The sequence below is a fragment of the Aspergillus tanneri genome (assembly GCF_003426965.1).
Source record: "Aspergillus tanneri strain NIH1004 chromosome Unknown AapTan_6_pilon_pilon_pilon, whole genome shotgun sequence".
Taxonomy (NCBI): Eukaryota; Fungi; Ascomycota; class Eurotiomycetes; order Eurotiales; family Aspergillaceae; genus Aspergillus; species Aspergillus tanneri.
Genome location: NW_022984633.1, coordinates 3,358,730 through 3,386,136, shown reverse-complemented (window position 1 = coordinate 3,386,136; position 27,407 = coordinate 3,358,730). Strand labels below are relative to the sequence as shown.

Genomic DNA, 27,407 nt, shown 5'->3' with positions numbered 1-27,407 from the left:
GTCACCAAAGAAACATCCCTACGTCCCCAGCTACTCGAACGACAGATTGAATTCCCACCGATTACCGAAATAGAAGTACGCAAGGCAATCATCCGTGCACCTCCAGACAAGATTCCAGGGCCAGATGCCATTCCCAACCGGGTATCGAAAATGCTAGTGGAAGTTCCTGCTTTTGTATCTGCTTTGGTTGACATCTTCGAAGCCTCGTAGACAAACTCTATAGCGTCGTCAGGTTGGGCACGGACAAGCCACCAAAGAGGAATGGACAACCGTACTGGTAATTGACATCCGGGAGGCTGTCATCCAGGTGCACTTATTGCAACAAGCGCGCACCTCGACACACAGTCGCCGATGTCCTATCTACCACGGATCACACCGAATATACTAGTATTGGATATAAGGGGCCTGCTTCAGGCCATATAGAAATTATCGTAGATAGCGAGTATACGTTCTCTCCAGAATCTTTCTGGCAGTTCTACCTACATATCAGATACAACTAAATGATGATGGCTGGTTAGGATTTCCCCCAGTGTAGGTGAAGACCTTGGGATACGGGCAAAGGTATGCAGTACGAGTGGCTGACTTTTTAGAATCTCCCACCGCTTTAGCAGTAGCCTCCAGGCTGTCCGGCACTGTCCCATTCTCAACCCAAGCCCGCAAGGTACCAAAGACTGTATCACTGGGATCAAAACCATCTCCGCCACCGCAATGTTTCACCCCAGGCGCCAGGAAAAAACGATAGTAGCTTTCAGCATCGGTGTCAAACTCCATCACGCGCTGGTAGTAATCTACGCTGCCATTGGTCGGAATCAGCTGATCTTGCATGCCGTGCCAAGCGATCATCTTGGTCCCCGCCAGCTTCATGTTAGTCAGGTCTGGGTTTTCTGTTCCAATGACAGAGGCGTATTGGTCCATCGACTGCCGGAAGAGACGGTCATAGTCTGGATGTGTGAGGGTCTCGGTGTTGAAGGTGGAGTTCCTCGCCAGAAACACTTTGACCCAGTCATCAGCTATACCAAAGGGTGTCATTGTGCAGTTGTGGACTGAGGTACATGTAGTGTTGAGAATTGCCGTGAGATCGGAGTCATGGTCAAAGCCATACCATTCAAAATGGCCTTCAGTGGATCGTGGTCCTTCCCACATAGCTGCAACAAGCTGTGCCATCTCCGTTGTGATGGTCGTATTTTCGTCTGGGTTGCTGCAGTTGACCATTTGGCCGACTAGGGAGGAGGCTTGAAAAAAGCACTGGCCTGGGTAGGCGATGAGACCATCTTTCACACCGTCGAGGAGATCACATGCTCCAATAGCCGCATCTGTGAACGCATCGAGAACACACGAAGGGGGTTGTACATCTACAAACCGATTAGGACAGAGAGCCTCGATGTGCTCACACGAAGCAATAATCCTTACCAAGCAGTTGGGCCATAAAAGGACCCCAAAACTGAGATGGAATGAACTTGTCCCAGTTGATAGCTGGGGCACCGCTCACCATCCCATCAAACAGTTCCGGGTGTTGCTGTGCCATCATATGCCCTTGGCGACCACCAGTGGAACAGCCATTCCAATACGAATACTTGGGCGCCGAGCCAAAATAGATTTCCGTTGCCATCTTACCCAGTACTGCAGCCTCAACTATAGCCACGCTTGCAAAGTCCCACAGTGTAGGCCAATTGGTATTCCCTTCACTTGTCAATCCCCAATCTGTCGCCAAGCTGCTGGTGTTATGTCCCCCGTCAGTGGAGGAGGAAGAATACCCAGACAAAACGGGTGATAAAATCTCGCTCTCGCCTCCAGCCAACCAGCCTCCACCACCTTCCATCAAAAAGCGCGAGTTCCAGTCGCTAGCATCGAGCGGAAGCCCGATGTACGTGTTGATAACATCGTTCTGGCCTGGGTGTGTGTATGTCATTGCGATTAGGCAAATGTCCACTGTGGATGCTGTCGTGCCGGTCGATGCCGATATCACGCCGACACCGCCCGTACCATCGAAGCTGTTGGCGCTGGCTGAGTACTTGTATGCGGCCGTAACATTGAAGGAAGTGATTTCAATGTTGCTCAGACTCAAAGATACGAATGTACCTGCAGTACAAGCCGATGCACTCGAAACCAGAGTTCCCCGGACAAGACCCAAAAGTGCCATCAGAATTGTTGGAAATACACCGGAACCCATAGTGTCTTTTGTAGGGCTGCGTACGCAATTCAACGTTGAGAAAGGGCCACATCTACACAAAGTTGTCAGCTTGGAGATGGATGGAATGTCTCCTGAGTAAGGTATCGTGATTGAGGGCCATTATCCGCTTTATATAGGGAGAGAATCGAATAAGAATTTTCCTCGTTCGTATTCGAAAATTACCATAGATGTGTTATTCGTATTCGAAAGTCTGCCTAGAATTGGGTTGCATAATGATTGGCTGATCCACAAATCTGCTACCAACTCAGACTTGATTTCCTTGCGTGTAGATGGTTGGGTTTGATTTGAAGCTTAGCCCCATGGGGTACGATACACACGATCCAGATTTGGAGTTGACCGACACTAGAGACCGTTAGATCCTCTGAAAGTTTATCGGTCAAGTTCCGCATGTTTTCTTTCTTTTGGTAGCGGTCAAGTCTTCCATTTTTGTTCCCCCCCTCACAGCCCTGCTTCCCTTGTGAGGAGCTTATAATCTGTTTCTCTCTACATATATAGGGAGGCAACGAAAAATATCTCCAGGTCTGCCCTAACGCTGCCAAGGAATAGTTCATGCAATTTCCTTGCGCTGATCAACATGTGACCCACGTTTGTCAAGCTTGTTGAATAAACTGTCACATACTCTGTACATAGTTGTATTGAGATGAGTTGCTGTGGGTCACCTAAGCAGGTAAGATAAGGTTACATACAGTATTATGGGTCTAGCCCTAATTCAGCTGTAGTGCGGTCAGGATGAAAGATAAATGCAATATCAAAACAGGCCCTCGAGCAAAGCTCAAGCTTGGGGATAGTCCTAACCGCCTAAGGATCGCTTCGTATTAGTTCCGGAGCATACTCCGTATAACTCCGTATACCTCTGATTGTGGTGCGGCTTGGTCTCTCTAGGGTGACGATCTACAGCCCCTAAATATCGGTAGATAGCGTCATCTCTATGCCGAGTCGCCTCGGCTAAGATAGCAGCAAACATTACTCCCTATTATTTTGCCAAGCTTATGGTAAAAGAACCTCTTGGAGAAACCCAAGTGCCGAATGCCAAGCCCACGGGCTCGAAGTCGTCACTTTGTGTTGGAGCTGCTGGTAGCGTTATTATTACTGTCATCTTGGCACCCTTTATTTGTCTAGTCATGTATCTAAATATACAGCATCTTACATTAAATGTAACGTAACAATATGAATTGTTTTGTAGCCACTATAAGATTCTGAACTTGTGTAAATTCCGCTCGGTGAATCTTGGCAAAATGGCAAAAAGATACCGACATTTTGTTGGCACGAAAGATAAACTTAAGCGTAATCTGGTAAAGCCACATGCGACTCTGGGCCCACATCCATTGGGCCTTCAAACGCCACTTTAAACCTTATATTGTTGCAGTCGTTTAACCACTCTGAGTTACAAATATCTCTATTCATATCATCGATCCTTCCTGGTCTGATCTCGTTAAGGTCACTATCGTCCCTTCCCGTCTCATAGTTGAAAGCTCTGAGAACCTTCAGTTCTAATCCACCTTCGATTTCTGTAACTGAAAATGAAATCTACATTTTTCACTGCTTCTGCACTAGCCATCGGAACAAAAGCTTACGAATGTCGCCCTGACATCTTTTCTGGCCTTGTCCCTAGTAATGCTACTTTGAGCTATTCTGCCTATATCTCCGAGAATGGTACTTTGGCGATGAATGGGCAGCTAGCAATGCCACTTCCCTTCCCGAAGGCCTACGCGGCTGGCTTCCAAATTCCAACTAGGAATTCGTCCTACTCCCACGTCGCAATATATCTACCATACAAGTGGAATAACAGCTTGATGACCACAGGCAATGGAGTCAATGGGGGGGGCTTCACCATTTGGCCTGAAATTGGCGATCTGGCCCCGATGATGGCAGTTGGGCTCTCAATAACCCCGAAGGGGTTATCATCTGGGGGTGGCGTGCCCTCTATTCTACAGTATCTGCCGCTAAAGATATTGTTCGCCACTGCCCAATCGATAGCTGCCTTGGCTAAGGAGGCGATGTTTCAATGTGATTCCCAAGACGGTATTATGGCCCCTTGTCTCCGACACCCAACAGAAAATGTGTCTTCGTCAAGTTATTTTATCTGGCTGATATGTAGGATTATAAGCGCCCGCTACAAATGGCATCGATCTGACGGCCCAAGCAATATTTCCCTGCTGTAATTGATAGTCAGAGTACATACACCTGTTTCCCACGACATAGTCTTGTGCCAAATAAAAGTTTGCAGTTAGAGACAGCCAACTGTTAGTCCGAGCTTTCGAATGTCAATTTTCATAGCACTACCATGTGGGTTGAAACTTTAATAACGGTGATGTTCACACATTACAAAACTTGTGTGCAAACCTCCAGATTGAGCAAGCTACCCCCTCCCTTTGATGGCGGCTCGACAGACTAAGTTTCTACTTAACCTTTTAGTTGCCATTGGCGGATTATAGACCAAGCTGTAAAGCTTACATGCTATTCAAGTAAGTCCGGTTTAAATATCGTATACCTATAATATCCTCAGGCCACCCCAGTGCCCAAACCATGGAAGAGGACTTCCAGCCTTAGAAGGAAGAAAGCTAACGCAATCCAAAGTTACTTACTGTTATCACTCCACGTCGTCAAAGGGCATAGCTGAGTAACAGGGACGTGAATTAAGATGACTGCTTAGTAAGATCTCTTATATGTCAAAGAATGAGAAAGAATAATAAAGCGGATAGTGAAAGGCAAGGAAATAAGTGGAGGAAAGAACTGCTTCTTAGTTCTTTGAAGTGCAGGTCCAGCTGCTGGCCACGTTCACATCTCCACTCACGTATGAGGCCCTCTGGGGGTAGGGGCAGATGGGGCGCTGGCGCACGACCGCTCTAGACCTGTCATCGTCTTCAAATTTTGTACCAACCAGATAGTCCGGGGCAGTACCGTTTTCAGTCCACGCTAATAAGGCTAATATAGCGTCATGATAGCGGTCATTATAGCCGGGGACACCGGCAGGGATATTTTTCATGACCTTGGCCAGATAAGCAGCTCCAATATTCCAAGGGGCATCGGCACCGCCGGAGCAGTGTCCCATACCAGGAATATAGAAGGCCGAATTAAAATGCTAAGAGTCTCGTTTTTCTGTTATGTAGCACTATTTAAATAACTCAATAGATAGCCCACCACAGTCTTCCCTATGTTTTTTTTATTCTTGGACAGAACCCCTTTGTTGACAATTATGGTAATATTTGTTGGAAATCAGGATGCTTAAGGCATCTTCGTACATCCTAGTCCTGCAGTGGTCTGATATATCTTATTCTGCGGTTACGGACACGTACAGTATGGTTTCAGCGCTTGAATTGGTAAGCAAACAGGATAGTTTGGATACTGTAAAGGCCATATATGGTCGTGTGGTAACTACCACATACATTATGGAACCAATTTTCTTCTGCTATATATATATTCTTTGGCACGTGGCTTGCCTGGTATATGTAAGGAGCTCATCTCTAGTTACTGGAATGGTATCTAGGGGTTTTGAATTGGCAAGGCTAGCAATCTTCTCTATATAAGAGTATTGACTTGGTCATATAATTCCTTTCTTCCTTGCTGGCAATGAAGGTAACAGGAATCAAATATTGCCAGAGGGAATAGAGGAGCTGGCTAAGTCTCCCATTCCCAAGCCCCAAATTCTGCCCATCAAATCAAGCTACAGCGGCCTTGATTAGTAATCTAATTTGAATGTGTTTCGAAAACAGGATTTCAGTCTCATTTTATTTGGAATTGTTTAGTATATGATGCTCTTCTAGAGACTTATCCACTCCAGTTGTCAATTTGAGCTCAGGGACCGTAAGGAGGTGGTTGCGGTCATTCCAACTTCTTGAATTGGTATGATGAAGACAAGTCAATCTTGATACCTGGCTCTATTCTTGCATCTCCTAGCATTCCTTCCCTGAGTTTCTGTCTGGTGTGTCTTTTCCGTGCGTCAGATGGACAGATGGAATAATGGTTTCCAATACCGGCGCAATGGAGTTTCTCTTTCTCAGATTCTCACCAAAAAACCAGAACAAAATTGGAATAGGGACGAAGGCGGTAGCCAGGCAGCCTAACAACGTGGAGGCCCATTGAATACCCATATTATTAAACATCTGTCGAGAGAAGAGTGGAAAGCTCGCTGCAAATACCGAGCGAACAAAAGTGTTTCCTGCGATTGCAGATGCTGCTCTGGATGCTCAGAGTTGGCCGTCAACTTACAGGAAACAATACGAAGGAAGGGGTGGCTGGGATTGAAAGCTACAACTTACTCTTCAGAGTGCGTATCGATAATGTAGTTGAAGATTTGAATGAAAATTGTTAGGAGCCCGAAACCAGTAAATAAGCCGCTCAGAGTCGGAACAATCCAATGGATTTTATTACTAAATCCGGTCCATCCAAACCAAAACAATCCGCCAGCGAATAGGACTCCGCCGAATATAACTGGTGGAAGGCGCCATTCAGGGACAGGAATCCCATCGTTCCGGGCCAGTTTCCTGTTGTACCCAGGGCTGGAAAGCACAATATATGCTGTTGCCACAAGCAAACCAACAATCATGCCAAAAAAGGGTAAGCCACTGACCCCTGGTGCCATATGATAGACTCCCTGAAAGACGGCTGTGTAGGCCGTGAGGAAGCAGTATAGAAGCCCATATATAAAGCTTAGATAGAGCGTTACTGCCAGCAGCATCGGTTCTGTCATAAGCAATCTGAGGGGGCGGGAAAAGTTTTTTGTTACTAGCTCTCTTAGATCAATTTCGATTTCTTCTTGCTTCGAGTGGATTCCCCAATTTTGGGTCAGTCGACGTAGCTGCTTCGCTTTATACGTCAAGACTACCGGAGGGTAGGATTCCCGTAGTAATAAGGCATTTAGGATGAATGAAAGAAATCCCATCAAGGCTGGAATGTAGGCCGTCCAACGCCAACCGAGGAATAAATCGATGAAACCGCCAATCAAAGGCGTTAACAATGGCCCTAGGAAGACAGTGCTCGCGTAAACCGCTATTGCGCTGCCGCGTGAGCGATCATCATATATATCAGAAAATATCGCGGCTACAACTGTTAACGGACAGCTTCCAAAGATGCCCGAGAAAAATCGTGATATCAGGAGGGTTTGTAAGTCTTTGGATGTCGCTACGGCAACGTTGAAGACTCCGAAGCCAAACATGCCAATCAAAACAGGTATCCGGCGACCAGTAAGCTCGGAAAAAGGTGCCCATATCAAGGGCCCAAATGCGTAGCCAATAATGTAGAGTGAGCTGGAAAGCGTTCCAACTTCGACGCCAATATGAAAGGTTTCGGCTACATGGTGGGTTGATGAGGTGAATATGGAAGAATCGAATGTGGAAGTCATGCTCGTGAAAGCTAAAATTGTCGCAGCGAAAAGCCTTTCAGGGGAATGTTAGTTCCCCGAATAGTGAGATATATAATTCGACAAATTATAATGACTCACTTGCGGGCTCGACCCCAATTCTGGGGATAGAGAGGATCTCCTGGTCCGTCGAATTCAACAACGTATTCCTCTTTTTCTGGCAAGGGGGGTGGATATGGCTTGCCAGCCCCAAATGCTGGGAGCGTGCTTTTAGAGACGTGGCTGGAAGGGCTCGAGCTGCCACCCACGGTAAGCGCATGCTGGGGTCTTACCGTCCCTATTTTATGATAAGAGCTTAAACTCGTGCTTTGTTGCTCTAGATGATGGTCCACGGGCCCTGACCCTGACGATGTCTGTTCAAAAGACATTTCCACGCCCTCTGTATTTGCGAGTGATATATTTAGTAATGTCGGCGATGCCCGCCTAATATGGAAACTTTGGGATTTTCTGGCATTGGTCCGATGGGTAGTGGGAGGCATTGTTGAACCTTGTATCACCCCCTTTTTCTTGACCGAATTACCTGTCAACGCACCGCTGTAAACCTAGTCTGCATCCGAAGATTTAAGACTCTGGGTATAGTGTTGGAATTACTATACTATTCCGATCTATCCGTTCAAACCGGATCCACCACCGACGGAGTCGTTATTCTCCGAACCTTAGGAAATACCTCACCGTGTGGTTAATACCAATACTCCGTACCAATTGAAAAATTCGCAGTGGCCTGTAGTAGGCTTAACAGCCAAAGTATTTTTTTTTTCTTATATAAAGAAGACTAGGAGCTTTATTACATCATTCTAGTAAAATCTCTATGGAATATTCTACCATGTCCGCAAATTTATGCTCTAATTTCTTATTCAATTGACAGAGGCTCCAGATTCAGCCTTTCGTTTTAATCAGTGACAGAAGATAATAGCTACATACAAAATAGTCTTAAAAATGATCCTTGTATAGATGATATTGACAAAACCCAGTTTTAGCATAAGGTCTACATGTGTGGAGTCTTGTTAAGACATGATCCATGAGGGATAACAGCTCGTAGGCGGAGCCGAGGGCGCCGAGCGGAGGGGTCTAATTGGCCGGTACGTATCGTACTCGGGAATTCGGGAACTAAGATGCTGCATTGCGGATGGAAAGGTCCGACGGCAGTTACAAACGGGACTGGATTATTTTTATCATTAAACAAATTTCTATTGCAGAGTGGAGAGCATTATAACTTAAGATGGGGCATGATTTTAACGTAGAATGATTTTAACTCACTTGACTTGTGTTACTGCTTAAGATTGCTTAGCATCCTCCCATACAGTTAATAGACTGTTCCGGTAATTTATATCCTGCCAACAGCGTAAGGTACAACGCTATCGAAAGACATTATGCGGAAACCCTAAAAAGGCCGTTTGGGATTATTTGCACCCTGATAAGCGCAGAATTATTATTCGGAAGACACCGGATGGAGACGAGTACCACGCACTTTAACTCTAGCCACACTTGAATATTTTGAAAGAGGATGAGTTAGTTTCCCATGAAGGCCCATATTTGCTACTGGCATAACTGCGGCAAAAGCTTCACGCGTGCAGAGCATTTGCGCCGGCATGCCCTAAATCATGACCCTTCCCAGAAAGGGTACACCTGTGAGCGGTGTTCGGTACACTTTCATCGTCCAGATTTGCTAGGTGATTGCTTTCTTTTTCCATGTGTTTCATAAAAATTGCCATAGATTTAAATGCTGAGACCGCAAAGATCGCCATATGATGCGCCACGCAAAGCGGGATGACGAGGCTGGTGGCCCTGGACTGGGAGTCCTGGGGACTAGGAAACGAACCCGTCGCACTGACAATGGGTCGATTATTACTCGCTCCCCCAAACGACAGTCGCGTCGTCAGAGTGCGATGGCTGTATCTTCGTCATCTATTCCCGTCCCTTCTCAAGATCGCGACAACGTAGGTATCGAGCTTGATGACCATCTACCTGATGGTGCTCCGGTATCCCCCCCTGGCTCAGCGAGTGATCCGCCCTCTATAGCTATTGATGAGATCGATCCGCTGCTGGCGCCTATCATGCCCTGTGGCCCCTTTGAGCCCTATGTGGAACCAGTCCCCGGCCAGTTCGATGCAGCCGATGGATCCTGGAGTTTAGGGTTAGATGGGACTGTGGAGTCTTTTAGTATGGATACAGGTGTGCTGCTACAACTACCTACATTGTGCATATACGGGACTATCTTAACCAATATCAGCGACCAACTTCAACATGCCGTTCGCCGCTTCACACAACTACAACTGGCTGTTTGACGTGCGTTCTCTCGATGACGACTTGAATCCGCTCGACCCACCCCTTGACTCGGAGATGGTTACCTTTGATAATATAGTCACCCTCGAGCGCGGCCCTAGAGATGCTTCACATGAGTCTAGCCAACTTTTCGGAGATGGTTCATCGGTGCTTCTCCAGGCAGCGTCGTTTGTCGAGCGTGGCACACAAGAAGGATGCTCCCAGCTCATGGACCTTCCGCCCACAATGGCAGTCCCAGTTCCAGATTTGGTTGGCACGGGATGGATGAACCGCCCAGCCATTCTGGACTCCAACCCCCAACCTCCTCTACCGCGACTAGAGGATGACGCCCGTCTTCGTATTCTTACCCTTGTCGCTCAAGCACAACCTGTTGGTGTTGATGGCCATCCTATAGCGCTTGACTCACCCTTACTGTCTCTTTCAGCCTTGCAAGGATATTGTGACCTTTTCTTCACTCGCTTCAATACCATCTACCCGCTGATCCATCAGCCAACCTTCGATGCCAACACTGTCGACACAGTCTTCCTTGTCGCCATTCTGACCATGGGAGCCACCTACAGCAGCTGGGAAGCTCATCAACTTGCCGTCGGCATCCATAACGCTTTACGGAATCAGCTTTTCTGCCATGCGGACTTCTCCCCGCATCCGGACCTGTGGATTCTCCAAGCAATGCTCCTCATTGACTGTTTTGGCAAGATGCGCGCAGGCCATAAACAGCGTGAGCGAGCACAGCTCTTCCACTGTGTCCTAATCAAACTTATCCGGCGCAGTAATTGCTGTACTATCGGCACACCGACGCGGACTTTGTCCTTGCGGCCAGGAGATCTATCTGAGTCTTGGCGACAGGCAATGGACGCTGAACAGCGCAAACGACTGGCTATGTACTGCTTTATTTGGGATACGCAGCATGCAGCCCTTTTCTCTCAGTCACTGTGCATGTCGGCGTTTGAGATCCGGTCCTCCTTGCCCTGTAGCTCTGCTGTGTGGCAGGCTTCAACTCCTGAGGACTGGGCCCAGTATATGGTGCGAGAACCGGACTATTCCTTTCTTTCTGTGCTGAAGGGGTACATCACTCCTGGTTCGGTAGCACTACCACGCGATCTGAACGCTATTGCGAGGATCGTAATATTGCACGGATTAATGTCTGTATCAGCCGATCTCAAACGACGTGACCAGACCATCCTTCGTTCAGAAACTCCAGAAAAGATGGGGACTTGGATACCGCGAATGTGCCGATCGTATGATCTCTGGAAAGTCGATTTCGATGCAGACTGCCTCGCGATGAAGCTGAATCAGACTGCTGATCAACGCCAATTTACGGGGTCCAAAACTGCTGGTGATGTGTTATACCATGCTGCACATATATCGCTGAATGTGGAGGTGCTCGATCTGCAAATAACTGCAGGGGCGACGCACATACTGGGGAGACCAGTCAATTCATATGATAGAGAAAGATCACGCAGAAACGTACTAGGATGGCTACATGGGGGGAGAGGAGCGGCGCCCGTAGCTGCGAGGCACGCCTCGAGTTTGTTGCAGGACGCCGTGCTGAGTCTCCATGACTGGGAACAAACGGATGCGTTCCATTTCCCGTGGTGCTTGTACCTGGCCACCTTGACATGTTGGGCGTTCCACAGGGGAATGGACCATGAGGTTAAGGATAAAACCACGATAGATCTGTCATCCTTAATAGTGACTATGACGACGTGTTCGAGTATGAGTGAGTTGACGGCTCTAAGTGGGAAGTATGAGACAAAGGCGTTAGTGATGGCTATGGCGCAGCAATTGGCGACGGTGCGCTGGGAGGTGGTACGTGACGCTATGAAAGTGCTGGTGAAGTTGTCTAAATAATCCGTATATTTTTATGCTTTTGGAATACCACTGCCTTACTTTCTTGTTTTGTATTTCCCTCAATCAAATTACTATCGGAGCATTTGCTACTTCACCAAGGCACTTACTGCCTGGTGAAAACAGAAATGAACAGCCAAGCGGCACTAGGTATTGAAAGGGCCCGAAAACTTGGAGGTTGAGTCCACCGTGCGATCTATTCCAACACAGTTCTGAGTAATGCTGAGTCCGGAAAATAAGAAAAGATCCAAAGATCGCTTAATATCTACCGTTTTGCCCAAAACTGTTGTCTCTGCATCCGATTTCGCGACTACAACTGGACACATCAGTCTGGGGTACAGGTAATGCCCAAGCAATGCAGAGCATAATTCTCTCCCTTACCTAGGGATAGTCATCTCCTTGCGCTCACCTTGGCATATATATCAAATGCTAACCAGGAACAAGTGTCGGAATATTCTTCGAAAGCAGTGCTGCACTGGTAGAATATCTCTTCCATCTTCCGAACGACAAGACTCACATAAACATCACCACCTAGTGAAAGGGATAGTACCAATATTCTCCGCACATCTGACTAGATCATCGTATGCCTATGTCGCTCGCTACTAACTCTAATAATAAACGTGCAGCTAAACTATCAGATCTAGCAGAGGGTGGGGGCTTTACACTACCCAGGAGAGATTCCACAGTCACATCGTCAACTGTAGAATGGCCTTTTACAGTAGCATTTGGATATAGCTAAACTGATTCCACTTTGTAGGTTACCATAGGAATAATATATCATGCATATTGTGAATCGAGGCTCAGTGGAAATCTCATTCTTGTCTTGCATATATACCGTGAAATAATCATGAGAATAACAACAGGAACACCCAATCTTCCTCTGATTTACAACACTCTTATATATCAAATTAATTTCCAAAGAATAAGCGAAGCGACGGCAGCTTTACGCCCTCAGAACCACACAATCCACTTCAGTTTTCACCGTCAAACAAATTTAGACTATACCTATGCTGTCTAAATTCCCATTTATTATAGCTGACCAGTCCTGCAAAAATGCCATCCCCGGTACTTGACAATCCTCCAAGTAAAAAGGCCCCGGTTGCAGACCCGCAAGGGAGTTTTGCATGTCTTGATCCACAGTAATGTCAGGTATGCGTCTGGCTACAGGGCCCGGTGGAATTGTTGGAGTAGAGACATGGTGCAGTTCTGAGGCCTCTTTCCCTTCAGCTGGATGGGTTTGTGTGCTAAGACACTGTCTATTTAATTCCCCCGAATCCGGAGCTGTACCCACCCTTCTCTGTACTGCCTGCATGCGAAGTGCCTCCAAACAAGCCCAGATGCTGTTGGTTTCGCTCGTTGATGAGCCATTCCAGTACCCATCTCCAAAGCTGTCGATGAGTCGTAGGATCTTATTGACCAGATCCCAGGCAAGGTCTGTTTCTCGACAACGGGGGTAGAAAGACAAGCAGCGCAGAACGTATGCAAGTGCATACCACTGGGTATAAACATGGAATATCCACGTGAAATGCATGGAGCAATCTTTTGTGAGCAGGAAATAACTACCCTCAAGGACCCGATACGCCATTGTGAAAGACTGTCTGACGACATGGTCCGGGTTATCAGATATTTTGTTCGGTTGTAGATAAAGCTCCTCCCGAAGCTGTAGCATAAATCTCATCTTCTCGCATGCGGTGTGATAATGATAAAATGCTGCTCTATGCAAAGGAATGTCCATATTACCGTTTGAAAGATACCTGTCTTCAATTAAGCGGACATGATCTGCAATCATTTGTCGTTTTGTCATCAAGTCGCCGAGAGCATCCGTCCCGGAATCTTGTTTCGTACGCAGGACTGGATGTAAAATTTTTGCAGCCTCAATCTGCACGAGAAAGAACGTCATCTCAGTCCACACCTCAGATCCCTCTGGGAGAGCCTTCATGTCTGGATACAGCTGGTTGTCATTGACATTGAGGGGAAGTCGGGGGCCTTGATTGAATATGTCAAGGGTAAGCTCAAATCCATGGTCCTCGGGCGATCGGGAGTCCAAGAGACACAGATGCCACCACAAACGCACACGGATTTCGGTCTCGAATGGACAGAGTTTCAACAGCATGCCATCACGGTGCAATCCAATTGATTGTGCCAGTCGAATGGTGGTACCAATAAGCACCCATACAGCGCGACTCGTATCATGAGCACGTAAACATGTCTGCGGGAAAGTAATTAGACGATGCATTTACACCAGATTTCAGGCTTAGCTCACCACAAATATGGTAAGTGCTTGCAATTCAGTAACCTTTGGATTACCGAGGTAATCTCCATCCACTAGTGCCTGATTTAACCCGGCTGAATATCGTCTGAGAAGATGTTGACGGTTTTCCAACAAAGATTCTCTCGCTTCGCGATCATTCATACTGGTAACGGCGGCAAAAAACACGGCGAACGCCAGAGCCATGCTAGATGAGTTAGAAGCTTGAGGATCCAGAATTGTTCCGATGATGGTTGATTGCGCTGTTGGGGTATGTAGAAGCTTTAAAACAGGGTTAACATTTTCCATATAAGTTGCCCACAATCTCAAGGCATGCTGCGGCTCTGGGTAGAGCTGTGACACCCTCACCGAGCATTTCGAAAATACAGGGAGAATGTCCGGTTTCATATTCAGACTTGGGGAAATGGTTGCGGCTGTATTATTTTCGTTAACTGGAGCTGGAGGTAGCCTCGTGCTGATTTCCTGCAGGTAGGATGTGAATCAGCCTTCTGTTCTCCACTTCTGCAGGAGTAGTATTTTCGTTACATCTTGCAAGAGATCTAGTATGTTGGAGTTGTTCACATATTGAAGCCTCCCTCCATCTTCCAAAAGAACCTCCCGGGGTTGCAAATTACGGGTGGACGCTGATGCTGCACTCTTTTCTAGAGGGTCATGGTCCTTTCTCCAATTCTGGCTATCGCGAAGGTTTGGCAAGATGGACTCAATTCGTTCTAAGCGGTCAGAAATATCCTGCAGCGACTGAACTTTGCGAATAATATTTCCGTGTTTGTTTGGATACAAACAATCCCAGCCGGCCTTTTCACAGTTCGCACATGGCGTCTTTCGATCGCATCGTACCTTTCGCTGGTGACAGGGTATACAGGAACGGTTTAATAATTGTGGAGGCGGGTATTCTAAAAGATCTTGAGTCACCGGTCGAGTTCGATGAGATCTTTTCATGCTGCCACTTTGCCTGTCGTATTAAGCTATTGGAATTCTCTCTATTCTGTAATTGAAATTTAGCTTGATTCTAAATCAATTCAGCCCGAGATGTAACTTCCATGGGAGCTTTTTTCTCTGTAGATCGGCATCCTTTTGATGCCGAATTCCCGATGACGATATGTACTGGCCAATTAGATCCCTCTGCTCGGGCCTCTCGGCTTCCTGGGAGCTTCTCACAGAGCGGGGGAGCGGGGTCACCAAGAGTGGAGACTAGTTCTCGACGGATGAAGTGTCAAACCCCAAGTCCACAATTATGCACCTGACGCCAGTCGTCGGATATAAATCTGGGGTGGGCGGGAAATCAGACGGGTTACTGTACACAGTATTGATCTGCTGAATTTCATTTTTCTGTAACTTTCGATTGGGCTACGTACTTTTTGACTGCTTTCTAACTATTTTCTTATTCCGCCTAATTTCTCCCGCGTTACCTGAATATGAATACATATCTTTTGTAGGCTTCAGAGCGCCGACCGAACTTCTTAGAACCATCCGAAGAAATTATGGATTTAACCTTATCAGTAACATCTCCAATCTCAATGAAGAGCTCCTTTAGACCGTAGGAAGACAGCCGTTTTTGATGAAGCTCCTCTTTATTACTTAATTACTTTTAGCGCTAGGAAGAGGGACCCGATGAGAACGAAAAGACCCTTCCTACTATGTGTTGTGGAATTCAGGGGAAGTGATGCGCAGGGAGCTATTCTATCAGCTACAGGCCAACTAGCCTAACTAGGAAGTAGATGTCATTCGGTGGAAACACCACGAATCGCAGTATCTCAACCAATTGAGCCTACTAAGCGGTTCCCTATATTCACATTGCGGTGTTTACTAACTAAAGGATTGAGGGGTAGAATGAATGGATCGTCAGATACTTCCACCGCCAACTCGGGCGGATTATAGTGTTTCCGTAACACTTCGAATCGCACATGCAGTTCACTGGGCCCTGACCGGTCCTTTCCTATAGGATTAGTCAAACTTACTTATAACTACTATTAACTCATTAGATCTCACGCCTTGGGTGGCCATAAGATAATCAAAGAGCATCTAGGCTTCATGATTGGTGTGCCAGTACACGCGGCCTGCTGGATTTTCCGAATCCCTTTCTTCTGACGAAGTCTCTTCTCCTTCCTCTTCTTCGATTATCCTTCTTGTACAATAACGCTTGCTTAATTGGATCAATTGCATTCGGTCCATGACCGGAGGCCACATAGCCAAGATGGGGCAAATATATCGTCCCCTTTAAAAACCCCGTCGGATACAAATATGCAAACCGCTTCTTCATGTCCTGCTCTATTATCTTACTATATTCATCTGTTCCTCATGGAAAATGAATTCTGAAAACTATACTTCCTAGGACCTTCAATCCTGCCTAGAAGGATCCTGGATGGGTTTATTCTGGAGGTACTCATCAATCTCGGCCATAATTTCCGGAGTCAATTTCGGCAGCAATTTTAGACTCTGCACGTTGTCGACAACCTGTTCGGGCCGTGAAGCGCCTGAAATGATAGAGGAAACGTTCTCATTCTTCAGGCACCAAGCCAGGGCCAATTGGGACAGTTTGACTCCGAGCTTATCCGCCATCGTCTGTCATGGGGTTAGTTTTTGTTCCAAGCAGCTGGTACACCGGTCACTTTACCTTCAGGCCAGCAACCTTTTTAATATATCCTGCCCACTGCTTATTCTCCCAGTCTGCCCGGACACTGCTGGCAAATTGGTCACGGCTCTCAGCAAAGCGGGATCCTGCTGGAGGCATTGTCGCTGCATCATTGTACTTGCCGCTAAGAAGACCCATCTTCAAGGGGGAGAAGGTCGTCAAGCCAACTCTGCATCGAGAGTAGAGTCGCTGAAACTGTCCTTCAACCCTCTCACGATCTAACATATTGTACAGCGGCTGCTCTACAATAGGTGGAACGAGACCGAGTGACTTTGCTATCCCGTATGCTTCGGTGATTTCGTCTGCACTCCACTCTGAGGTGCCCCAGTAGAACGCCCACCCTTGTTCAATCACAAAGTTAAATGCTCTCACGGTCTCTTCCATTGGTGTCAGTCTGTCTGGTCGATGGGCATAGATGATGTCAATATAGTCAAGCTGTAGCCGTTCCAGGGAGGCCCGTGTTCCTTCTATAATATGCTTGCGTGAGAGACCATGGTTGTTAATCAGGATTTCACCGTTAGCGAGACCCCAGTTGAGCTACTGTAATGTTATTACGAGAGTTCCCGGTGAATGGTGGAGTGAGAATGTACAGGAGAACGAACCTTAGTGCTGATAACGAGGTCGCTTCGTTTCCACCTATAATGCTTGATGGCTTGCCCCATGACGATTTCAGACTGCCCGCCCGCGTAGCTAGAGTGAAATGAATGAATCCTGTTATCCCCGGTGTGACGGTAATCTTACCTTTCAGCTGTATCGAAGAAGTTGATTCCGCAGTCATAGGCTTGTTTCATGCATTCAAATGCGACAGCTGGATGAATTTATTGTTAGTTATTAGCACAACTGCAGAAGATTTGTTTAAGGTTAGTGGGATTCGTACTATTATCGACGTGGCCACCGAATCTAAGAAGTCAGGAGATTAGAAGACATCGTTCAGCCATCCCAGGGGATTTAGGAAACCGGCTCACGTCAGCCAACCTCCCAGCCCAATCACAGAGACATGTAGGCCAGAATTGCCCACGCGCCGATAGAGCATATCTCTGTTCTTGTTCGGCCACGCCATCCTGTGCAGAGTACCCGTTATTAATGATAATTCGAACAATCTCAGTCCACAGGAACGTTCACCTTAGCCAGGCTATTGTCCAACCGTGTCTAACATAGAGGTCATGGTACCAATTTATCTGTCTTGCTCCTGCAGTCGTCGTGGTCTCTGTTTGAATGTGAAATTCATGCTGAAATATCATTGGTTAGTTCATGCTTGGTCGAAGCATCGGGATGGATTTAGCGCCATCCAAAGAGCATCTCCTGGATCCCAGAAACCCAATCATATATGGTATGTGCGTGGTGGGGGGCTCAAGCGGTGGCTGGCAGTGGCCTCGGAGGAATACTCGGAGGGTCCTGTGTTGGAGAACTTTATTCTTGGAACATTATATTATTGGCTGCCATTCTGATACGTCTACATACAGCGTCTTACATTACAGGTATCCTAATGTCAACCAAATACAGTATCATGCATGAATTGGAGTCATAGCATCTTTTAGTAATGCAGTAGTGCCGTTGACAACTGATAAGTAGGTAGGTTTTTCAGCAATGGCAGACACATGTTCCCGGACAGTGGACCCACTGTCTCCAGGTGATTCCCAGGGGCCTAAGGGGACTCATCTATCCCTTGGTGGTCACTCTAGTCCTTTTCCTCGCCTGAAACTGAAACCTCAATATTGACGGCCTCGCCTAGGCATACAGGGTGCCACTCTATCAGCGCTCACCCGTACGTTCTGCCTCTTCCGCTAATTCTAGACACCTAGGGTTGTCTCAGGAACGTTTCTGCTTCCTAGCTGCTTCTCCTGGATAGCCGCATATACTTTAGTGAGGACTTAGTGGCCTTCCGGTTTCTCAATATACGGCTTTCTGGGACCTCATCTTTCTATCGTGGAAAGGGTACTCATGCTTTCTCTAGAGCCTTATACAGCGACCGTCTTTGAAGGCAGTATTGTATGCAACGCAAGAGAGGGTGTCCTGTTGTTTCCTATGGGGCCTGACAGCTCTGACTTGTAGACAAGTCCTGGGCTCCTATTCTTAGAAGATGGAAGGCCACACCTGCAAGCCCTACTTTTAACCGGTAGTACCAGCAGGCAGGCTGCTTTGAGGCTGCCGCTGCCACTGGGTCTGGGCTCAATCTTTTCTGAGCTTGATAGCTCTGTTAGGCTCTGGGTGGTCGCCTGGCTAAAGCCTTCAATAAACCATCTTTGTCTCTGTTTTTGACCGGACCCATTGCATGCTCGACTAATGTAGGGTAGAAGGCCTTTCTTGCAAATTGCCTGACCTGCCTCCCCATTCGCTAATATCCCCCGATGACCTGGGAACCACTGAATGGTGATCTCACAGCCCTACAAGGCTAGATCTTGAGCCGTCTTCTTGGCCCCTTTTTCCGGAGATATTCAAGTTAAGATGATCATGAGCCCAGACTTGATTAGTATTGGATCAACTTTGACAGGACATGGGTGGATAATTTGTTCGCTATCAGAAAAACGTCTAAATATAACGGAAAAAGCTGAAAAAATTGAACCGTCCTAGCTCAATACAACGTATCATATCAGGTAGAGTGTCTAGGTATGTATATCGGAGGCTCCTTTTTTTAGTCGACAGTATATTAGACTAAAGTTAAAGCAGCAAGTTCAATCACCGTGAGCATGATTACTTACCAAGCACATCATATTATTGGCTAAAAGCTCCTTACTTCCACCACGGTTTCCAGTAGTTACTCGACTGCCTAAGATACTCTGCATGTGCATCATCATCTTCAATATGGCATTCTCTAAACTAAGAGAATAATTTCAAATTTCTCATCCTACCTACAGGCTGTGGGATGTTGGCCCTGTCTCATCATTGTTTCTTGCTATATGGATAGTGCCCCATTGGATAATACATAAAATAGAGGTTGGGATTGCGTAAGATTTCAAGTTACAAATTGGCCTGATTCAGTGTCTTCCGTTAAATTGCAATAAGTGTGAAGTAGGTAGCTGAAGAAATACATGCTTAATGAAACACAAGGTGTATTGGAGGTAAGTTCTGTTTACAGAGATCGTCAAGCCAAGGACCCTGCGCTCTGACTGATTAAGGTTTTGCTTGTAACTAAAGTTACACGAAAAGCTTACGTGATTGTCATTTAAAATCATCTGTCAAATGACAAGAGTGTCACGTAAATCAAGATAACATAAAAGCCCTACTTGTTTAGGCCAGTGGGTCCATGGCGTGCCTCGCCGAGAGGAAGACGCAATCTGGCGCTAAGAGTGAAATGAGAGAAGAGAAGAAAGAGAGCTCGGTCGGGCCCCTTTATAGAAACATACCGGACCTGGGCGATTTGGGAAACTGTGCGTGACCTCCTCGAGTCGAGTTGAACACGCCAAGCAGCTATTCGAGATTAATTGTTGCCATTCGCCCAAACCCCGCAGGCTGAATTCAACCTCCCACTGATCCTCCGTCGCTCATAGAGCCAAATTAACTGTGTCATTGCATTATATCCCAGTTGTATTTCTACCTATGAAAATGACCTCAGGAGCAAGTGTCACCAAAAAGGCCTGTGACGGATGTAAGATTCGAAAGATTCGATGTGGTGGTGGCTGTCCGTGCCAGTCCTGCTCGAATGCACACATCAAATGCACATACATTCGTGTTCAACAGGCTCGAGGGCCTCAAAGGCTGCGACCGATGACCAAGTATCTTATTGAGCAGGCTCAGCGTGGAATTGAAGGCCAGTCTTCTCGACCTTTAGCTTCAAGTGACAATGAATCTCCGCTGCCCAAGGAGTTGAACACCACAGGTTCGGAAAAGTGGGTAGTCTTTAGTTTGCTTTATTTCCCTTTTTTTGGGTTAAATTCCACCTTATTATCCTAGATTTCTAACCAGTAGCTATCTAGTATCTGGATACCGCCAAATATATTTGCCTTCCCGTTATATACCTACCATGTGCGATTGTACCCCGTCTGGCCCGTTGTCGACGTCAAGAATGTGATGGGGAATTTGCAGCAGAATAGTAAAGGGGTGAACCATGAAACATACGCGCTTGCAACGGCAGTGGCCGCCGCTACAACAGCTCAATTAAGGCTGAGACAGAATTCCTTTTCCAATAAACCGATAACCGCTGAGACTTTCCAGATTGAATGTATGAGGGTACGGGGATGTAGCAATTATCGGTCAAAATTAAACTTGAATACTGTACTAACTGCATTCTTTCTGCACGTATATTACGAAAATCAACAACCAGGCGGAAGTGAATCTTTACTATACTTGAGAGAAGCCATATCTTTAGCTCAGATGATGTCTCTTCATCGAGCGAATTCCTATACTGGCCTTCCTCAAGCTGAGCAGCAAATGCGTTGCCGTGTCTTATGGTTGCTGTTTGTCACCGAGCGGTAATTAGTACATTCTTCTACCACTACACAAACAGCTCTAATTTGTGATTACCAGTGGTGTCTGCATTCTTCACAAGCTCCCCGTGGTTCTAAAGACTAACGTCTCGACACCAGAACTCGATGCGGGTGGTGAGCCCCTAGTTCTTCCTGCATTTCTGAAGCTCCTCAATTTGTTCCGCTTGTTCGAACAATCCAAGATGTTCGATATCATTGAAAGTGATCAGCTCGAAATGCCTTCTATTCCGGGTAGAGGAAATGTCCTGGACAGGAAGCTTTTCGACGTACTCCATAACAAATTACGGGATGGGTTAACTTTGGAACATATTTCGGATGTACAGAAAGCCGACTTATGTGTTACTAGGCACTGGATGCGTGTGATTTTGTGGAGGATCTTATCAAACAAAAATATACCAAACTTCTCGTCACATCGGCTTACATCTCCATTCTTTCCTGTGCTGGTGGCAAAGGAACTCCTGAATATGATATCCCAATTGCCGAGAACAGCAATTGAAGCCCATGGACTTGGCATGGTAATTTGTTTTTTGGGAAGGATTCCGAAGAATACGACTAACACTCGGCAACAGGAGTTAAAACTGTATGAGATTGCCAACTCGCTTGCGGACTCAATTATGCACTTAGCGATATTACCACAAGCTCCTGTTTGGGATGGTGACAGCCGTCCCAGTAATATCCTTGAGCGACTGTACTCGATCCTCTCCACCTTCAGGGGCGGCGGAAACAGAGAACTAGCCGAGCTATTGTATAAGAAGATGGCGGATGCGCAATGTATGAGTGGCCTCACAATAAACCCAGCACTAAAAGACTCTCATGCACAAATTGGACGTAAATTTCTAGCTGAGACCGCTAAGCATTCATCGAATCCTATAACACTGGTCCAGGACGAGGCTACAGAGTCTTCGTACTCTGGCTCTGGTAAGGAGATTAGAATAGGGGATGGGACTGCAACTGAACTAGAACATATACAGCAGCTGAATGGCCCTAGCGAGATATATGACGCGGGACACCAACAGGTGATCGGATATCATGATTTCCAACAGGGGGAGGGTCTCATACCCTCCAGCTTCTCTGTTGCACCATTGCAAATGCAACCAGACCACCCACTAGAGACGTATGATTCCCACCTCAAGGCCCCTCTACAGTCTCCTTGGGAATGCCTGGACGCCGGAGATCAGCCGCTTAGTCTCCCCTTTCTATCATCTTCTTTACCTTCCAGCTCACAACAGATACTGGTCGGTAACTTTATGTCTGATACGCTTGGAAATCACTTTCCACTACAGAATTACCTTTCCACGAGCCACAACTTGCCAGACCATCCATCCATGATTGAGAGTTTTCTGGTTTAAAAACCCTAGAGAGATGCCTCCTATACAAATAAATTCAATACCCACAAATACAGCCAAAATGGCACGGATATCCTCTGCCTAGCCAAGTCAGACACGAAGGCCTCATCTATCACTTTTTTAGATGAGTTCCTTCCAGTCAAGTACAATGTAGACAGTCGTCCACACTTCACATTAAATAATATCAATGAGATTAATCCTCCCAACTTCAGCATTAGGATTAGTATTTAAAGCGGAAATCCAGTCGCTTATTACCTTCCTTCTCGCGTGCTGACTGGTCTGACTGATACGCGACTCGTTCCTCAGGAGATATCGTCTGCCATTTCTTCTCCTTTTGATGATTGAGGTACCGTAGAAACTCGCGCTGAGCGATAAAGATAGCCAGTGTGAGACCGCAGATGGAAATGAGAACTTTGTTTCCCTGGTAGTAGTACGGAGAATCGTAGCTGCGGTAAATTTCTGTTGAGTGTTAGTTATGAGAAAAGCTTGGTCAATTAAGTCGGGAAATGGAACGCCAGGAGCACCGACGAGAGGAAATAATTGATCCAATCTGTACAATAACATTGTACGTTGCGGCCGTGATAGCTCGCTTTTTGACATCGAACGTGTTCTCGGAAATCCAAGCCGACACGATCGGATGAAAATATGGATATCCCGAGACCAAGGTGGAAATCACAAAGCGGGCCCAACTGTAGTCATGATCTGGTAAACCTAGCAGTGCCGCCAATAGTGGTAGAGACCAAAATTCGCCAATCAGGCAATGGAATGTGCGCTCGCCAAAGATCTCGCTACTCTTGGAGAGGGCGAGCATGAGGACAACCTGGAGAGCAGCTGACGGGATACAGAGCATATTGGAATCGAACGTGGAAAATCCGAGTCTTTTGAGGGTAAGAGAGAGATAGGATTGGACGGGGCTCTGGGGGATGTAGGCGACCAAGCCGATGACGTACAGTCCCCATATGGATTTATCGCTCCAGGCTTCGATGACATCATGAAATGTGGCGCGCTCGTTGATATGGGTGAGGCCTTTAGAGGGATCATCACGGAGAAGGCGCTAGGAAAGCTTAGTGGATGCTCTACCTCAGAAGTGTCAAGCAGTAGATGCAGGCATACATTGATCATGATCACCTCCTGACGTTCCGAGTACCAGGGTCGAGGGTAGAGGACACTCTTTGTGTTGGTCGGGGAGCTGGGAAGATAGAAAAGGGCCTGCATTCGATCATTAGGGCTAGGGACTGAGGATATGATAGATAAAAAGCATGTGTACAATCAAGCCGATCACGAAGGTAATGAGCCCATCGATCAGGAACAACCAAAACCAGCCGGGTTTTCCTTGGACACCGCGCATTCCTAGAATTCCAGCAGCAAGAAGCGCTGAAATAATACGGGCGACCTAAGAAACAAAGGAGAAGTGTCACCATCGGCTCCGCCGAGCCTCGAATTAATGGGTGACGGCCCACAAACTCACATTCAATGTGGACCAGACAAAAGCCAGTCGGATAGAGAGCTCCTTCGTTTTATAGAAGTAGGTTGCAAACAAGATGGTGCCTGGGATAAATCCCCCCTCAAAGGCACCAATCAACGCCCTGGTCACGTAGAATGAAGCACGGCCAGTCATCCAGGCCTGAGTCCAAGATACCAGACTCCAGGCGAGCATCAGAGTGGGCAACACCCGTCTGAAGCCGAAACGCTTGATGCAGAGCTGAACGGGGAATTCTGCAGCTAGAAAGCAAACCAGTTGTATCGTCGTGCCCTGGAGCAAATTCGCGATCAGCAATGTATTCCAACGCTGGAGAAGTAAGTCACACATTGTTATAGTCATCAGTAGTCAGAGCCAGGTCGTCGAGGAAATTGTCCGTCAAAGCATTAGACAAATTTCCACGGTCTAGTTGAAGTCCGAAAAACTGTCTGGATCAGCACATATCTTCCAAGACATAAGAACCGTTCTCGTCCCACGGACTTGTAAAAGCTTGATAGAGGCATACCATGAGGCAGAGACAGGTCAGTAGCATTATGTCTGTCTTCAGAACAACCCTTCTTTCTTCCTTAGCTGTCCAGGAAGCTGTCGGGTAGAATCGATGATAGCCCTCGTAGGACTCATGGGGAGGTGTAACGCCAGCAAGGTGTTCCCGCCCGACAGCAACTAACCCTTTAGATGACTGGATTTCTTCGTCGCCCTCGGGAGTTATGGATTCCTTACAACCATGTTCAATATCACCCATCGTTGGCTCTAGGACTAGTACAGTAGAATATCAAGAGGTTGGAGGATAAAGGTAATATGAGTTCAGCTAGAAAGAGCAATGGTCGCTGGCAACCACTACGGAAAAACATTATATGTAATGGGAGCTATGGCATCAGCACGGGCACTCCTCTGTAGCTATTCGAAATAGATGGAGGCGACGCTGGTGAAATTCAGCCAAACAGATTTGTGGAGTTCCTTACGACCAGCGCCCACCACCAACATAGATCCCAAAGGAGACTTGCATTGCATCAAAGAGGTCGCCGAGCACATCATCACCGAGAAATATGGCTAGTACGAATCTGGAAGCGATCTGGCCAGTAATCCCACAGAGTCTGAGAGAAACAACTTTAGTGCCTCATTTCGATCAGATGAGTCTGCTTGCCGTAACAATAGCCATCCACTATATATGCAAGAGATGATGTAATTTTTCCTTGTAGCAATGGAGATCCAACCCACCGACTTGCACAGACGAACCTTCTTGAGGCAACTCCAGGGGCAAAGGGGTCAAGGCGAGTGACCCCGGAGAAATGCTAACAATAGTTGTTTCTGGTCACTGATAATAGAGCCTGAGATTCCAGGATGTACTGGTTGGTGTCTGCTCATTTGTGGGTGTGAGAGAACGCGCTAGTAAGTATGTGGCGCAGAATGGGGGAGCCAAGCAACTCCGAAAATTTCGCCGACACCCCACCGATGACTGCACCGTCTGTTGGTTTTGGCTGGCATCTGATGAGGAGCCCCACGAAATAGGCGTATTGCAGGGAGTGGTTTTGAGAGGGGGATAGGGAGCCTATGATAGATGAGTCCGTGGCATCTGGTTCCTCGTCATCTGTCACCCATATCCATGTTGGCTAGAATCTGGAAAGGCAGCATTTTTTTTTTTTTTTTTTGTTTTTCCCTTTCTTTAATTTGTTCTGTCGGGGTTGTTGTGGCGGTGGGGAAAGGCCTGTCGAATCGTTTTAAAACGTGAATAGGAATAAGGTGTGGAATATATTTAATGAAGATAACTATATAAACGACGCAAACCCTCATTGCTGATATATTAAATCTACGGTTGTAAAGCAAACTGGTACTCTTTTCAGTTGTCCCATATTCTAGCCAGTAAATCTATGTCCATGTCAACGGTTTCCGAGAATAATATCCCCACTATTCGGGGTGGCCATGAACAAGCCCGTCCACGAATTACACAGCCTCTGGAATACTCAGGGAGTCTGGATCTATATTTTCATCAGGACCTCACCCCTGTGATCGGTACAGAATATAAGGGAATTCAAGTTGCAGAAATTCTGCAATCGAAGCAAAGTGACCAGATTATCAAGGACTTGGCAGTATCTAGTATGTTGGGTTTCTCACTTTATTCCTCTATTTGCAGACTTATTCTGACGTTGTTAGTTTCAAAACGGGGAGTTATATTTTTGCGCAATCAAGATGTGACACCACACCAAATGCGGGAATTTGGGGAGAAACTAACCCTTCTCGCAGGATGCGTAGGTTGCATATTTCCCTTTTGGCATAGTTGCCCAAGTCTTCAGCTCTTGTATTTAATGGAGCCCTAGACTGACCACTCAATGACAGCCCGAGTCATCAGGTCTCCATGTCCATCCTCTGACGGAAGAGGGAAGTGAGCTTGGGGATCAAATTAGCATCATCAGCAGCGAGAAGCAGAAGAGGGGAGGCGGTCTCACACGTCAGCTCAGTGACACTAGCCGATTTTCTTCAGTAGGGTGGCATACCGACATTAGTTTTGAGCTCGTCCCATCTGACTACGCTATGCTCAAAATTCACACTCTCCCTCAGACAGGAGGAGACACTCTCTGGGCTTCAGGTTACGAGATATATGATAGGCTATCGCCGGAAATGGCTGCATTCCTGGAATTGTTGACAGCCACACATGACGCTACCTTTTTCCATGATGAGGCGCGGAGATTGGGTAACCCATTGCGAAGGGGAGCCAGAGGGTCGCCCCTGAACTACGGCGAGAAGCTGACTGCAACTCACCCCGTCATCAGAACTAATCGTATGTTACTTTTCTCCTCTTTTACCAAAGGTCTCTGCCTGTCCTTCCCTAAGACGCTAACTGGGCAATAGCCGTGACGGGTTGGAAGTCTGTATACGTAAACAAAGGATTTACCAAACGCATCAACGGCGTTACAAAAGACGAGTCAGATGTGCTCCTCAGTTATCTGTTCAATGTAAGTTGTTCAGCGCACCCAGCGAGCGGCCTTGGTACTAACCATTCGTAGCTTGTGACCCAAAATCATGACGCCCAAGTTCGATTCAAATGGGAAAAAAACGACATGGCAATCTGGGATAACAGGTCCACCTGGCATTGCGCTACATACGACTATGTCGAGGCCCGGGCTGGCGATCGGGTTTGCAGTTTAGGAGAAGCTCCTTATTTAGATCTCCAGTCTACATCGAGAAGGCACGCCCTGCGGGGAGCTTAAACGCATAATTTCACGCGCTTTACGACAAGAGCAGCAGTAGTACGGATCACATGTTTCTGCAAATGCATTCGAACCTAGTTAATGTTGACATTTATTATACAAGAGAATTAACCTGTATGTTTAGATGAAATAATAATTCTTAGATAATAATTCCGTAGACTGTCTATGGATTGGTGCTGCAGCCAGCAGTCCCATGAGCAACAACAAACTAAGTGAGTGTCATCATTTAACGAGCTCCAATAAACTGATGAGGGCCAAGGTGGTCCGAAAAGCCCTACTCAGCAAGACGAGTAGGGCGCGGCAAAGATGTAGAACGGTCGTCAGGCGTGCATTGGAATATGTCCAGGCTACAACCTACGACTTGCAGTC

The 27,407-nt window shown here is 46.8% G+C and overlaps 9 protein-coding genes across 9 annotated transcripts; 3 read left to right on the top strand and 6 right to left on the bottom strand.

The window, feature by feature from the left end:
- Positions 1 to 486: 486 nt before the first annotated feature.
- Positions 487 to 2,170, bottom strand: ATNIH1004_009136 (uncharacterized protein; the record flags this gene model as incomplete). Its single annotated transcript, XM_033573734.1, has 2 exons — positions 487 to 1,352; positions 1,411 to 2,170. The coding sequence occupies 2 exons, from the start codon at positions 2,168 to 2,170 to the stop codon at positions 487 to 489; spliced, it is 1,626 nt and encodes a 541-aa protein (XP_033424286.1).
- A 2,761-nt stretch (positions 2,171 to 4,931) lies between these two features.
- On the bottom strand, positions 4,932 to 5,243 carry ATNIH1004_009135 (uncharacterized protein; the record flags this gene model as incomplete). Its single annotated transcript, XM_033573733.1, has 1 exon — positions 4,932 to 5,243. One exon carries the CDS (start codon positions 5,241 to 5,243, stop codon positions 4,932 to 4,934), a length of 312 nt encoding a protein of 103 aa, XP_033424285.1.
- Positions 5,244 to 6,446: 1,203 nt separating this feature from the next.
- On the bottom strand, positions 6,447 to 8,029 carry ATNIH1004_009134 (MFS transporter; the record flags this gene model as incomplete). Its single annotated transcript, XM_033573732.1, has 2 exons — positions 6,447 to 7,566; positions 7,632 to 8,029. The coding sequence occupies 2 exons, from the start codon at positions 8,027 to 8,029 to the stop codon at positions 6,447 to 6,449; spliced, it is 1,518 nt and encodes a 505-aa protein (XP_033424284.1).
- Positions 8,030 to 9,069: 1,040 nt separating this feature from the next.
- On the top strand, positions 9,070 to 11,684 carry ATNIH1004_009133 (C2H2 finger domain transcription factor; the record flags this gene model as incomplete). Its single annotated transcript, XM_033573731.1, has 3 exons — positions 9,070 to 9,178; positions 9,288 to 9,722; positions 9,781 to 11,684. The coding sequence occupies 3 exons, from the start codon at positions 9,070 to 9,072 to the stop codon at positions 11,682 to 11,684; spliced, it is 2,448 nt and encodes an 815-aa protein (XP_033424283.1).
- A 1,158-nt stretch (positions 11,685 to 12,842) lies between these two features.
- On the bottom strand, positions 12,843 to 14,337 carry ATNIH1004_009132 (fungal specific transcription factor domain-containing protein; the record flags this gene model as incomplete). Its single annotated transcript, XM_033573730.1, has 3 exons — positions 12,843 to 12,908; positions 12,973 to 13,890; positions 13,945 to 14,337. 3 exons carry the CDS (start codon positions 14,335 to 14,337, stop codon positions 12,843 to 12,845), a joined length of 1,377 nt encoding a protein of 458 aa, XP_033424282.1.
- Positions 14,338 to 16,287: 1,950 nt separating this feature from the next.
- Positions 16,288 to 17,642, bottom strand: ATNIH1004_009131 (putative voltage-gated K+ channel beta subunit (KCNAB); the record flags this gene model as incomplete). The annotated part of the gene is made up of 6 exons (XM_033573729.1): positions 16,288 to 16,512; positions 16,565 to 17,119; positions 17,185 to 17,272; positions 17,324 to 17,390; positions 17,460 to 17,482; positions 17,548 to 17,642. The coding sequence occupies 6 exons, from the start codon at positions 17,640 to 17,642 to the stop codon at positions 16,288 to 16,290; spliced, it is 1,053 nt and encodes a 350-aa protein (XP_033424281.1).
- A 2,483-nt stretch (positions 17,643 to 20,125) lies between these two features.
- ATNIH1004_009130 (Zn(II)2Cys6 transcription factor) lies at positions 20,126 to 22,355 on the top strand (the record flags this gene model as incomplete). Its single annotated transcript, XM_033573728.1, has 5 exons — positions 20,126 to 20,409; positions 20,497 to 20,741; positions 20,844 to 20,991; positions 21,047 to 21,521; positions 21,576 to 22,355. 5 exons carry the CDS (start codon positions 20,126 to 20,128, stop codon positions 22,353 to 22,355), a joined length of 1,932 nt encoding a protein of 643 aa, XP_033424280.1.
- Positions 22,356 to 22,572: 217 nt separating this feature from the next.
- ATNIH1004_009129 (putative MFS transporter) lies at positions 22,573 to 24,574 on the bottom strand (the record flags this gene model as incomplete). The annotated part of the gene is made up of 7 exons (XM_033573727.1): positions 22,573 to 22,811; positions 22,881 to 23,406; positions 23,466 to 23,561; positions 23,620 to 23,745; positions 23,821 to 24,105; positions 24,161 to 24,256; positions 24,338 to 24,574. 7 exons carry the CDS (start codon positions 24,572 to 24,574, stop codon positions 22,573 to 22,575), a joined length of 1,605 nt encoding a protein of 534 aa, XP_033424279.1.
- A 1,126-nt stretch (positions 24,575 to 25,700) lies between these two features.
- Positions 25,701 to 27,038, top strand: ATNIH1004_009128 (TauD/TfdA dioxygenase family protein; the record flags this gene model as incomplete). The annotated part of the gene is made up of 5 exons (XM_033573726.1): positions 25,701 to 25,926; positions 25,984 to 26,078; positions 26,167 to 26,608; positions 26,680 to 26,783; positions 26,835 to 27,038. The coding sequence occupies 5 exons, from the start codon at positions 25,701 to 25,703 to the stop codon at positions 27,036 to 27,038; spliced, it is 1,071 nt and encodes a 356-aa protein (XP_033424278.1).
- Positions 27,039 to 27,407: the final 369 nt, after the last annotated feature.